General features: G+C 48.3%; 1 protein-coding gene across 1 annotated transcript in view; it reads right to left on the minus strand.

Annotated features, from left to right (window-relative positions):
* The window catches only part of LOC115534496 (uncharacterized), a 67,739-nt gene that overhangs the window by 47,006 nt on the left and 8,233 nt on the right, over positions 1–12,500 (minus strand). Inside the window, 1 exon segment of the mRNA XM_075074173.1 lies at positions 1–182. This exon segment is cut by the window's left edge and continues 42 nt beyond it. Within this exon segment, the coding sequence (XP_074930274.1) occupies positions 1–182 (182 nt within the window).

Here is a 12,500-nt window from a genome sequence, read left to right on the forward strand (position 1 = left end):
CACCGGATATGTCCCTAGCAGGCTCCGGTAGGTCTGAGGGCACTGCTGGGGATGGGAGGGGCCTCTCCTTCCATAGAAGGCCGATTGGACGGTGATGGTGGTGCGCGCTGGGCAGCGGACGGACAGGAAGTCCCCGTCGCAGGCTTGCTCTGTGTAGTTCCTCAGCACTTTGGACAGGTAACCTAGGGGATGGATGATAGGGATTGACAACTCACTGAGGCAAATTAATCAAAACTATGCATAAACTTACATTCACACACCGACGTCGGAGTCAACCTCGCAGGGCGACAGCCAGTTCGGCAGGATCAGTCAGGCTGAGGAGTCATGCTCAGTGGCACCTCGACACTTGGAGGAGGCGGGGATCGAACTATTAACTCTCTAACTATTACCTACCAACCGGTTACCAGTCCACCCGCTCTTCCTCCTGAGCTACATGCCGCCCCAAAGTTTTTTAATTTGCCACATTTAAGTGCTAATCGATTTGGTCTTCCCTTATCGTGGATGGGTTTCAGTCATTCTCAACATCATCCATTTCAAAGGGACATGAAAATGTTACATGAACTATTGAACTTTAGCACAAACACAGACTGCATACAGAAGGTGTTTTTCAGCATATTATCCACGTTTCTTGTTTTGTTGTCAGCTATCTTTGAGGACACACGTAGCATCAGAAGGACGTTGTGGAAGTGTACAGGCTCTTCTGCGGCCCATTGGTAGCGCTGCAGAGACACAGGCTGTGACGGACGCACAGACATTCACTCAAAAAGGGCCCCCGAATCAGCTTAAGCTCCCAAGCACTCGGCTCAGAGGTGGGTGTCGAGTGTCCTCAGACATTGCTGGAGAACACGAGATCCGCCCTGGGACACATGTTTCGGCCTGGGCAGCATGTCGAAGGGCTTCTGATGTGGGCGTGTATGTGTGTGAAAGAAACACAAACCAAGTGCAGATCGTCCAGGTTGAACTCACCCATGAAGATGAGTTAAAAAAAAGTATTCCAAAAATGGAGGAACCACGACCCCTTATTTTCTCTTTTCCTTTTTTCTTTGACCATTCCTCATTGAGATCCAGCCAGGCAGGCAGGCAGTCAGTCAGCGTGTCTGTTGGTGGGTCAGTCAGTAAAGCGAGCTGAGCCCCATCACAAAGCCACCATTAACATTCCATCCAGGGAGGAAGTAAAGATAAAGGAGAAGGCTAATTTCTTTCTTTTCCTTTGGACTGTAATGTGTTTTTTTTTTTTTTTTCAAGACCAGAGGACCCTTCAAGACAAGGGGAGACCTCCTTGCCAGAACATTTGCTTTCACTTTCCTTGTCTTTTACTAAGCCTTGTTGAAACTCAGTTCACATGTTTCATGTCTTCAATGTTTGGTGATGAATCAGGGTACACTGTGTCATCTGCACTAATCCCAGCAGCTGATGTGATAGATTGCGTACCCTTCTATAATCAAATTGAAAAAAGCAAGCTCTACTTCCTGTCTAAGTGCTCCGCAAACACATTAACAGACCGTCGACACACACACACTCGCTATAACACTCACTCGCAGAGCGGCTGTGCGTGCTGGAGTGGAATTAGATTTATTTGATGAAGCACAATGACATCCCAAAGGCAGAAAAAGCAACACACGCTATTTTTTTTACCTTGGCCGCATTTAAGAGCATGGGCGGGAAAGGGGAGTTCGAAAGGTCAGCTCCACTCCAGCAATTGATCTTTATTAAAACGCCATTGTTTGCAGTCCTGGCTGTGATGCGGACTAGAGAGGACATGCACTTCTATTAACCCGTCCATCAAATATCACTAAGTTGTCAATGTATTTCTATTTCATTTGCACTTTGGACTAGAGTGTACATGCACTGCTACTGAGAAGATATTCATCTAAACTATTTGAGGAATTGCTCCCTGCGATGCGTATGGAATGCTTATGAATGCAAATCCCATTTGCCATTTGTTTGATTTATTACTTCTCTGATACGCATTGCTATTTAATGCTAGTATTCAGGCATATTATTTTGAATGCAAATGTATCATCAGTGAGTGGTTCCAACTGGTATGTCGAAAATAACCATTTTGAGGCAACCATTTCCTTTTACAGGGTTCAAACTAAAGTCAAAAACAAAGATACAACTCCATTGTTTTGAATGGTGAATGAGCATTCTCTCTTTGATATTAGCTTTGACTGTGAGACCCACAGAGTTCTCTGCCTCCCACTGATCTCAGACCAGTCACATTCCACAGAGGGCCAGAGGGAACTTGGCACTCTCCCTCATGGCGGTGGCGAGACCACACACACACACACACACACACAAACACACACACACACGCGGTCCGCCTGCACTCCAGTCAACCCCGCTTTCTGGGGGTGTCATTTGTTTGTTGTGAGGTTATTTTTTTGGACGGTGAAACCATAGCAACGGGCGTGTAGAGGTATGGGAGGGGAGGAAACGGAGAAGACTGATGTTAAATGGCTTCAGGGCAGGCCTTTAGAAGAGGGGTCTGGAGGCGAGGCTGTAGGGGAGTGGATAGATGGGCCTTCTTGGAGAACAGGGTATGGGAGAAGGATCCTTGAGAACGGTTCAAGAGCCCAAAACACACTAGACACCTCCTGAGAAAAGGAAAGGCAATGTGGGTAAACGCATTCAGATTATCTCACAGGGCCCGGAGGGGTTTCCTTAAGAAGCCCTATTTGTTTCTTCTGTTCTCTCGTCAGCCCAACCTCTCTATCTCTCGCTCTTCCGCTCTCCCTTTCCCACTCCCTCTCCCTCTATCCAAATCTTCTTTCCTTTTTCCCTCCTATGTTTGATTCTCACTCTAACCCTTCCACAGTGTCCCCGGCCTCCCCTCCATCCCCCCACCCGCCCACTCCTCTCTACCCATCCTACCTCTACAGTGCCAGCCATCATGCAGAGTAAAGGCACCTGGATAAACCTTCTGGTCAATGACAGCTGTCCCTCAGAGACAACGGCTGAACAATGACTGGTAAATTAGCAATCTCTCTCTCTCCCTCTCCCTCTCTCTCTCTCTCTCTCTCTCTCTCTCTCTCTCTCTCTCTCTCTCTCTCTCTCTCTCTCTCTCTCTCTCTCTCTCTCTCTCTCTCTCTCTCTCTCTCTCTCTCTCTCTCTCTCTCTCTCCACTTCCTTTTTCCTGTGCCTTTCAGGCAAGGCCCTGAGTCATTGCTTAACTAGCGCTCTTCCCTTTCAATTGAAAAAAGCAACCTTCTATTGTTGTTTGTTTGCTATTGTGTCTGCCTGGTTTGTTTATTTGGTCAGTAAAGGAGCCAGTTTCGGTTGAAGTGCTGTTCAAGTTCTAACAGGCGGTGTGTCCTTTCAGGAACTGGAATTGATTTTCAGTTTTCCATTGTCCATCTTGTGTCCGTATAACAATGTGTCGCTAACCGGGACAGCTTCCCCTTATTGTTAAGTCAGGTAGCTGCACCGAGGCTTTCTTCAAAGTTAAACTTTCAGACAGATCCTCATGAAATATTACATTACCAAGCAGAAATAAAAGGGGGTTCAACATCTTGCTCCGTGATGCACACAGGTAACCTCCAGACATCGGAGTTCACAAAGAACATCAAACACCCTCTCCGAGACTATTCTGCCTTCATTTTATCTGCCAAACTGTCTTCTCTTTATTTTAGTTTATCTTCTTTCTTCCACAGTGGAGGCGCGGTCCGGACCTCCCCTCCGTGTCCTTTCCGATGCCGGTAGTCTACTCCTGCCCACACATCCGCCGACCACACCAGGCCGCCCCAGGTGATCCCGTAGCCTTTGGTAAAAGCTTGGCGCCTTGCTGGCAATTAGCATTAATCATTAGTAGTCACATGACCCCTGGCGCTGAAGAGGGGTCAGGTAGGAAGGGAGATTAGCGCCGGGCCGCGGTGCTGTGTCAACATGATGGGGAGACAGCTGCCCTATCAGGGGAGGATTTCCTCCCTGGGCGTCAGTGATTAGATAAAGAAAAAGCACACAAAAAGCCCCGGCAGGTTGCATAACAAAGCCCAAAGTCCACCTCTCAGTGTCGACACGACGCAGATGTGTGCGTGTGTGTGCTGTTGATGTGGCCGTGGGAGACGTTTACCGTCCCAATTCATACCTCGCCAGTTAAAGGTCCCATGGCATGAAAATCTCACTTTATGAGGTTTTCTAACATAGATATGAGTTCCCCTAGCCTGCCTATGGTCCTCCAGCGGCTAAAACTTATGTTCGGTGTAAAACAAGCACTAGGTATTCTGCCCGCTTTTGAAGAAAACGGAGGCTCAAGCGCGCTGATTTGGAATGTGGTCCCATATGTCGTCATAAAGGATCTAAGCCCCTCCCCTTCTCTGCCTTGTCCGCCCAGAGAATTTGGCCTGCCAATTAGACGCGACCGTGCAAGCGTCACGTGTGTGTGTGTGACTACATACACTGTAACGCAAGAGTTTGCTGTTGGTGTTGTGGCGCATAACACGCCGGTTCTTTGATGTCTCTTGTATTTCCACAACGAGACTTGGTTCAGTCTACATCAGATTGATGTGGACGTGGAAGAACCAGAGACGTCGGAGAATCCGACACGGTCGTTTGTGATTCATAATATCGCCTGGAGGCTCACACAGCTTTTGGCCGTGATAATATGTATTATATGATATAGATATCTATGTATTTTATGATATTATTTAGATATAGAGCTCCAGGACTCCCGTGTGTTCTAGAATATTTACAGAACACGGCTGAAGGCTGTGTGGGCCTCGCCATTGCGAAACATCCACTGTAAACAGAGCGCGAGGTACCGTGGCTGCAAGCTGCTCAGGGCCACACCCCCACCCTCCTCCTTGACCCTCCTCCTCGACCCGCCTCTCTCCTCCTCATTTGCATTAAAGCTACAGACACCGAAACGGCGCGTTTGGGGAAAGCTCAATGTGCGACTGGCTCGTAGTGGCTGTAATTCTGCACCATGGCTGAATTTCGGGAACGTCTTCATATGCAGTGTTTGGGGCCTACTAATATCAATATTAAAGCATCCATAAAGTAGCATTCCATGGGACCTTTAAGATAATACATCAAAATGTGCAGTGATGTGAGGGAAACACTTCCCCAAGGGCCAGAGAAACCGCAATTTATCTCCTCTTTTCAACAATAATTGATTAAAACCAGCCGAGGTTTGGCGGTGATTACCCTCCCGCTCTGCTAGAGCTGACAGCCATGGTGTTCCCAGTGTCTCAGTGTCATTGTGGAATGCTAACGACAAGGCCTGTTCTTTGATTTAAACTGACTAGTTGTGTGTGTGTGTGTGTGGGGGGGGGGGGGGGGGGGGTGGAGAGAGAGAGAGGGGCGTGAGGAACATTTTCGCGCCAGTCCAAAGGCACTTTCTACGGGGTGTGCCTTTCTGTCTGGCGGCGGCTCGACATTTTAGGGCTTCCCCTGTGTTTACTTTAGAGAAGACGCTGACGCCTCTGACGGGAGCAGCCTGGAGAGTTGAATAGTGCACTGTGCTACATCCCGCCATGAGCACAGAGTGAGGTACTCACACAATGCCTTGGAGCTCAACTGCCTCAACATTTGTGTCACGGTATACTGGGCGGAGAGACCGCAGGCCTCCTCCGACACGGGCTCCGTTGTCTGTCAGGTACTGAAGCCCTCCCCGGCCCGACGACCCAGTGTAGCGCTCAACTCAAGCTAGCACGGCTTGCGCACCTGAACCAAGAAACGGATGGATGACGTTAATCCCTTGCAGAGGAGGAAGACGATAGTGGACCCCCGGGCAGGGCGTCGACCGCACAGACGCCCCAGCATCGGCGGACCGCTAGCTGCGTTCAGATCTGTTGGGTTCAAGGTGTTTTCCTAAAAGGTTCCCAGATGTCCTCTGGCTACTGACAGGTGGTAGGATGGTGAATCTTGGTCCCTGATGTCAGAGCAAGCCTCTCAGAATCCCGATCAGTAAATAGGGTAACAACTTCCGGGTCATAGGGGGGGGGTCAAACCAATTCGCCCCACAAATTTATCCCAGCCAGGTCAAATCCTGTTTAATTTCCCCATCAGGCAAACCAGAGACATTTAGGAAGCCACTAAGTCTAAAACAACTGAATAACTAATTTAGGACCTGAGATCACCGAGGCCTGTGACTGAACAGAGAGGTGATCTCGTAAAGGAAATGGCCGATGCAGAACATTTGAAATGTAAAATAATTCTGAAGGTGAATAGCCAGCAAGTGCCCATTGAGTAATGGGGCAAAACACTGACCACAAAATATGAAGGATTAAAGATGGTAACACCTACTTCGTTTATAACTTAACCTCAAGAACTGCTCAAATGTCTGCCATGGCATCAAACAGAGAAACCCAACATCCCAAAACAAACACCAAGGAAATTAACTGACAAACATGAATGTTGGAAAATAGCAAATCAAAAGGTTGTAGACGATTCATCTTGGCGCATTAAGCATTTATGGGTTTCAATGTTTTTTAAAATGAGGGCTTTATTGGTGTTATTTTTAAGCAAATTATAGCCATCAAACCATCAAATGCTCAAAGATAGTCCACAGCAGGCTCTGCTTTGGAAAAGGAATTCCCTTCAGGCTGCGATTATTTTTGGGATGTGTTTGTGTGATCATGTGTGTGTGTATGCGTCGTGACTCGTGTGTGTGTGTGTGTGTGTGTGTGTGTGTGTGTGTGTGTGTGTGTGTGTGTGTCTGTGTCTGTGTTTGTGTCTGTGTGTGTGTGTGTGTGTGTGTGTGTGTGTGTGTGTGTCGTGTGTGTGTGTATGTGTGTGTGTGTGTGTGTGTGTGTGTGTGTGTGTGTGCGTGTGTGAGTGTGTGTTTGTGTGGGGGTCGTGTATGTGTGTGTACCGAGCAGCGCTCTCTGGTAACACTCATGACACAAGATCATATCTTAAATCTGGAATAGCAGGGAACAAACAGTGGAGGAAGGTGGAGAGCTGAGACTGAGATGTGCTTGTAAAGTGAGGATACCGGAGGAAACATTAGAGATCTTGGTGTCCATTCTTTGACATTCATGAAAATCTACTTTGACTCTAAACCACATGTCTATTGGCAGCATCTGCTTAACACTGACAGAAGAAAGGGTAATGAAACTTTTGATTGGCGGATCAGGGATGAAAACACAGTGCACACACGGTCTGAAACGTATTAAAGAAAAGCAAAAGGCCTTCAACATGTGTTTCTGGTCATCTCTATGTGACCAGTATAAGCCATGATACATCTATACTATAAGCAATAAAAATGATGGGCCCATGCCACACTTTCCAAAGAAAATAAAGATCACCGCAGTAGGTTCCTTCTCATCGGGGGGTGCCCTAGGAATGACCGCAGGTTCACCTGCCAAAGTAGATCAGTGTCAATAGACTTCTGACACCGTGGTCAATGAAAACAAGAGACGTCTCCTGGACCACATCTGGACTTTTGAGTCCACACTCCTCCGCAGTGATGGACGACCTTCCTGAGAGAACGTAGACTTCGCGACAGAGAGGGACACAGGGGAACTGCCCCGCCGCGGTGCCACAGGATGTGGCGGCGGCGTCCGCGGGCCGGGCGAGTGGCTTTAGGCCCCGTTGTAATTATTACCCTCAGAAAGAGCACGCAGCCAAGGTGCTCTGAGCAAGACATGAGCCAGATGAGATAAAACCAACCCAGAAAGGCGTTGTGGCCTGTAAATCAGGATTTTGTTTTTATACTCTTTTTATACTACTTTTAGACTTTATGCTTAACTTTAAGCTGTGAGCTGGACGTTTGAGGTTGGCTATTCATGAGGTGGTGGCTGTTGATTGGCCAGTGTACGGAAATGGGGAAGACAACCCGAGACTGAATGACTGACTAATAGAACGGCGCCATTACAGCTCAATGTCGGATGTAGTTAAGCAAGGGATCTCAACATGACAACCCATACTTACGATTACATTCCTATAAATGTGCTGCACTGTAATCATTTTGTAGGAATTCTACTCAAAGACACTGCTGCTGCTGTGGGTAGCAGAGTCTATAGATTTAAATAAACCGTGCGAATTAAAAACAGTCAACACTCGTCGACATTTAAAAAAGGGTAGCATGGTGTTGTGATGGACGCCTTCGACAACTTCTACTCCACACGTTAAAGTATGGATGAACGGTCCCAGAAGTCAACGCACACATAATCACGCCCTGTGTGTGTGCGTCGGGTGGCGTGTGCAAGTCGGAGGGGGGTCAGCTGAAGGGGCTTATTCACATGGGGTTCTCCCCCGCCCCCGCTGAATGGTAGAACACACATACACCCTGTAGCCTCGTTGCCTTTCTGCCCTCAGCTGGCTGACATGCCATGAACTTAAGGTGCCTCAAATCCTCTGCAGAACCCCTGCATGGGGCCCACCGTGTAGGGCTATGGAGGACCAGTGGTCAAGCATGGTGGATTAAATATAGGATTGACCTCATGGATGGAGGATAAACAATACTGATAAATGAATACTTTACATAATCGTGTATGATTGATTTAAAGTATTTTTTATAAATAATCTTAATGTGTGTTTTGTATTTATGTAATGGGGTGGGGGGTGAGTGGAATTGGGGGGGGGGGCATTCATGGAGGTCAACATAGCGTATGTATACGACCCTCTTGCACCCCGACCTCCACCTCAAACGACCTCAGCCTCAGCACCTGGAGTCATTAACACTGGAGACCCAGACACAAACACTCAACACCAGCTTGGCCCCTCTGACCCCCACAGGGTTAGGCTATCAACACACAGACACACACACACACACTGAAAGGCAAGCAAATACACACAGACAGACACACACACACACACACACAAACCAAAGTCACACACACACACTGTCACCCGCACATGCAAGCACACACTCGCAGACACACACACACACACACGCAACCTGAATTGTTTTTGTCCACCCGACAAATTAAAAAATTAGGCATAAAATGTCAGAATAATCAAAACATTGTCTGGAAGGCCGTCAAGGCTTCCATAGCTAAAACGTCCATGTGTCTTGACACAGTAAACTGACCCTGTAAACCTTGAAGTCTCTTCAATTCTTTTAGATGCCAATTGGCCCTCACACTGGTTTGGACATGCAGTTCACACTCTGCATGAGGAGCTATATCGTTTCAGAGGTGCGAGACCTTGCGGTATGAACCACGCGCAAAGGCAGTGATGACCAGTTCTGGTTTGCGCCATTGCACTGTGAATCAGGGATTAGATGCTTAGAGAAGGAGAAAGTCTCACCGTGGGGCAGAGACTGCACTCCCAACTAACCCACATCACTGATCATAGCCTTGGGCCTGTTGGTCAGCACCGCTAGTAACCCCTATGGGGGTCAGAGGTCACCGGAAGCACTGCGGAGCGCAGGGCGCTTTCCCCCTGATTGGCTCCCTGTGTTTGGGTTAGGGTTAGGGTTAGAGAGAGAGAGAGAGAGAGAGAGAGCGAGGGGGGGAGAGAGAGAGAGAGAGAGAGAGGGAGGGGGAGATCTGTAACATTAACGGGCACTTAAATGGCCCCGGGAAGGAAGAGGGACAGCCAGATCGTCTCATCCCCAGTGATCCTCCCAACAGCAGGCAGATGCCCCCAGTCACTGTGCAGGTCTTTGTGTTGGAGAGTGAGACAGATGCATGCCTCTTGGGTTAGCATGAGCTGAACACGTTGGGTAGACTAAGTGAAGCATGATACATGGAGTGGAAAGGTCGTAAGGGTCAAATCCCTTATTAAAAAAAGAGGGAAAACACCGGGGAAGAAGTTGAAGGGAAACAGAAGCATTCTTTTGAATAGAATGGCCAGGTGTCTCTAAAGCGAGCAATAACTCCTTCTGACTCCTCAGATAAAGATAAAGTAAAGGGGGTCCACGGTGGGAATCTATCAGCAGAGCTTGTAAATGAATTGCACTGCATTGTATATCAATACATGTGATGACAGGAAATGAAGGCTGGTGAAACAGTCCAGACGTAAACGCTTTGGTATACTTAACATTTAGCAAGTAGCTGTTCTTTGTATGAAATCTTTGCCTGCCAAGCACAGCTGTATCATTTGTTCTGAGCAATTTTGGCATCTTAATACTAGGCTCATTATTTTCCCTGTCTGTGGCACTTCTAAGTACTTACTTGACGCCAACCGGTAACAACCCTCCTCAACACACACACACACACACACACACACACACACACACACACACACACACACACACACACACACACACACACACACACACACACACACACACACACACACACACACACACACACACACACACACACACACACACACACACACACCATATCTTGCCAGAGCCATTAATCAATGTGAACAGCATACGCCTTATTAAGGTTCAGACACACACACTGAAAAAAGTCCCTGAGGAATTTCTATTAGGAAAAAAAGGAAGGAGGACGGAAAGCGGGAGATGGTGGGGGGCCCCTGGGGAGAGGGAGACGATGGGGGGCCCCGGGGAGCTGGGCATTTCTGAGGGGAATTAACCGGCTTATATCTGGGGTTGTTCCGTGGATACAGAACATGACGGAGCAACCGCTGAGGAGCTGTAAGGAGGAGTCCTCCTTGGTTGGTCCTGAAAGGCCTAGCTGTTAAAGATATCCCCCGTCTCCCCCGTCTACCCCTTGACCCCGACATAACACATTAAGAATGACCGACAGATATGACTCGTTCATCTAAATATAACCGCGACAGTGTGGCTGAGCTGGACAACCAACTCTTTAAGAGGTGGTTGTCGGCGGTGCTGAACACATGGCTCACATTACTCTTCAGATGTGGTCCCCTGCCATACGGCTGCACTAGCATGATAGGGTACAGTTATTTTACAGAGTCATATTGTTAGCGCAGCTTTTGAAATCATTAAAGGAAGCAAGCACAACAGGCACAACTCCTTCCCTTATTTTCCTGTTATTTGATATATTCCTTCCTCGTTTCCTTCCTCCCCTCCCTCTTTCTCCACCTCCTCTGGGGTGGAGGCGTGCAGGGTCTCTGAGCGCCGCCGCTGTAGCGTACCGTAATGCAGACTGTCAGTCCGACGGAGGGGGATTGGTGGGGGAGGGGGGGGGGGGGGGAGGTTGAGGTGGGCGAGGCACAATGGCTCCTTGTTCAGACTGCCCCTTCTGCTCTCCCTCTCCTACCTCTTGAGCTACAACTCTCTCCCTCTCTCCCTCTTGAGCTACAACCCTCTCTCTCTCTCCCTCTCTCTCTCTCTCTCTCTCTCTCTCTCTCTCTCCCTCTCCCTTTCCCCCTCGCACTCTCTTTTTCCTTCTCTGTAGGGGTTTAATTAAACCATAATAACTAATTGGGACTCAGAAATTATGCTCAAAGTAAGAGGTAAAAGGCGGTTGTGTGGTGGAAGGAAGCCCAGTTTTGAGCGATGAGAAAAGGTACACAGAAGGAAAGATTTAGACCGTGGAAACAGAGCAAGAGAGAGAGAGAGAGAGAGAGAGAGAGAGAGAGAGAGAGAGAGAGAGAGAGAGAGAGAGAGAGAGAGGTGTGGTGGAGATGTGTGGGGGTCGGTGGTCTTGTGTAACGAATTTGGATCTGTTGATCTTCCCTTTGCAAATAAAACGACGGCCAAGGGAAAAAAGAGATGGGACAGAAAGAAAACCAGCCAGGGGGAGGGCATCAAAGCATGGTTTACATTCTCACCGATGACTGAGGTATGATGATGATGATAGAGAGAGAGAGCGAGAGCGAGAGCGAGAGCGAGAGACAGAGACAGAGACAGAGACAGACAGACAGATGGACAGACACAGAGAGAGAGAGAGAGAGAGAGAGAGAGAGAGAGACAGACGGACAGACAGAGACACAGAGAGAGGGAGAGGGAGAGGGAGAGAGAGAGAGAGAGAGAGAGAGAGAGAGAGAGAGAGAGAGAGAGAGAGAGAGAGAGAGAGAGAGAGAGAGAGAGAGAGAGAATGTGCTTCTTGTGCACTTGTTTTTGGGCAAGGGGCGGTTAGGTTTCGTCAGTGGGGATAATTTGATGGCCACAGGTGGGCTGGACGCGAGGGGGTAATTGCAGCTCTGCCGCCCACCAGTCTATCTCTTTCTATCCTTCTCTCTGTCTCTCTATCTCTCTATGTGCAATACCTTCTTCCTCTCCTGTCTGAAGCAGACTATGTACGAGACTTGTAACTTGCATAAACAGGCCCATGTTTATGCTATCTCTGTTGAGGCCTCGCCCCCTCCCCCCAACCCCCACACTTTTACAAAGGACCTCCTCTCTGCTAGCTTATATGATTCTCTGGCGGATTTTGATGAATGCTTTGTACTTGGGAAAACTAAACTCCATATATAAAATTACAATAAAAACCAGAGTGATAAAATAGCCCTAATTACACCGCTGTGGCCTAATCAAAGACAGTTAGGGAGATGACTCTTTATGTTGTACAGCTTTGAAGGCGGCTTGTGAGGCGCGTGTCACTGAGGAATCCTCTTGATATATTTTTAATTCCTCTCTTGAGACTCTCTTCGTATATCCCCCCCCCATCGAGCTGTGAATGAGAGGGCAAGTGTGAACACACGCACGCACGCACGCACGCACGCACGCA

Source organism: Gadus morhua, chromosome 21 (assembly GCF_902167405.1).
Source record: "Gadus morhua chromosome 21, gadMor3.0, whole genome shotgun sequence".
NCBI lineage: Eukaryota > Metazoa > Chordata > Actinopteri > Gadiformes > Gadidae > Gadus > Gadus morhua.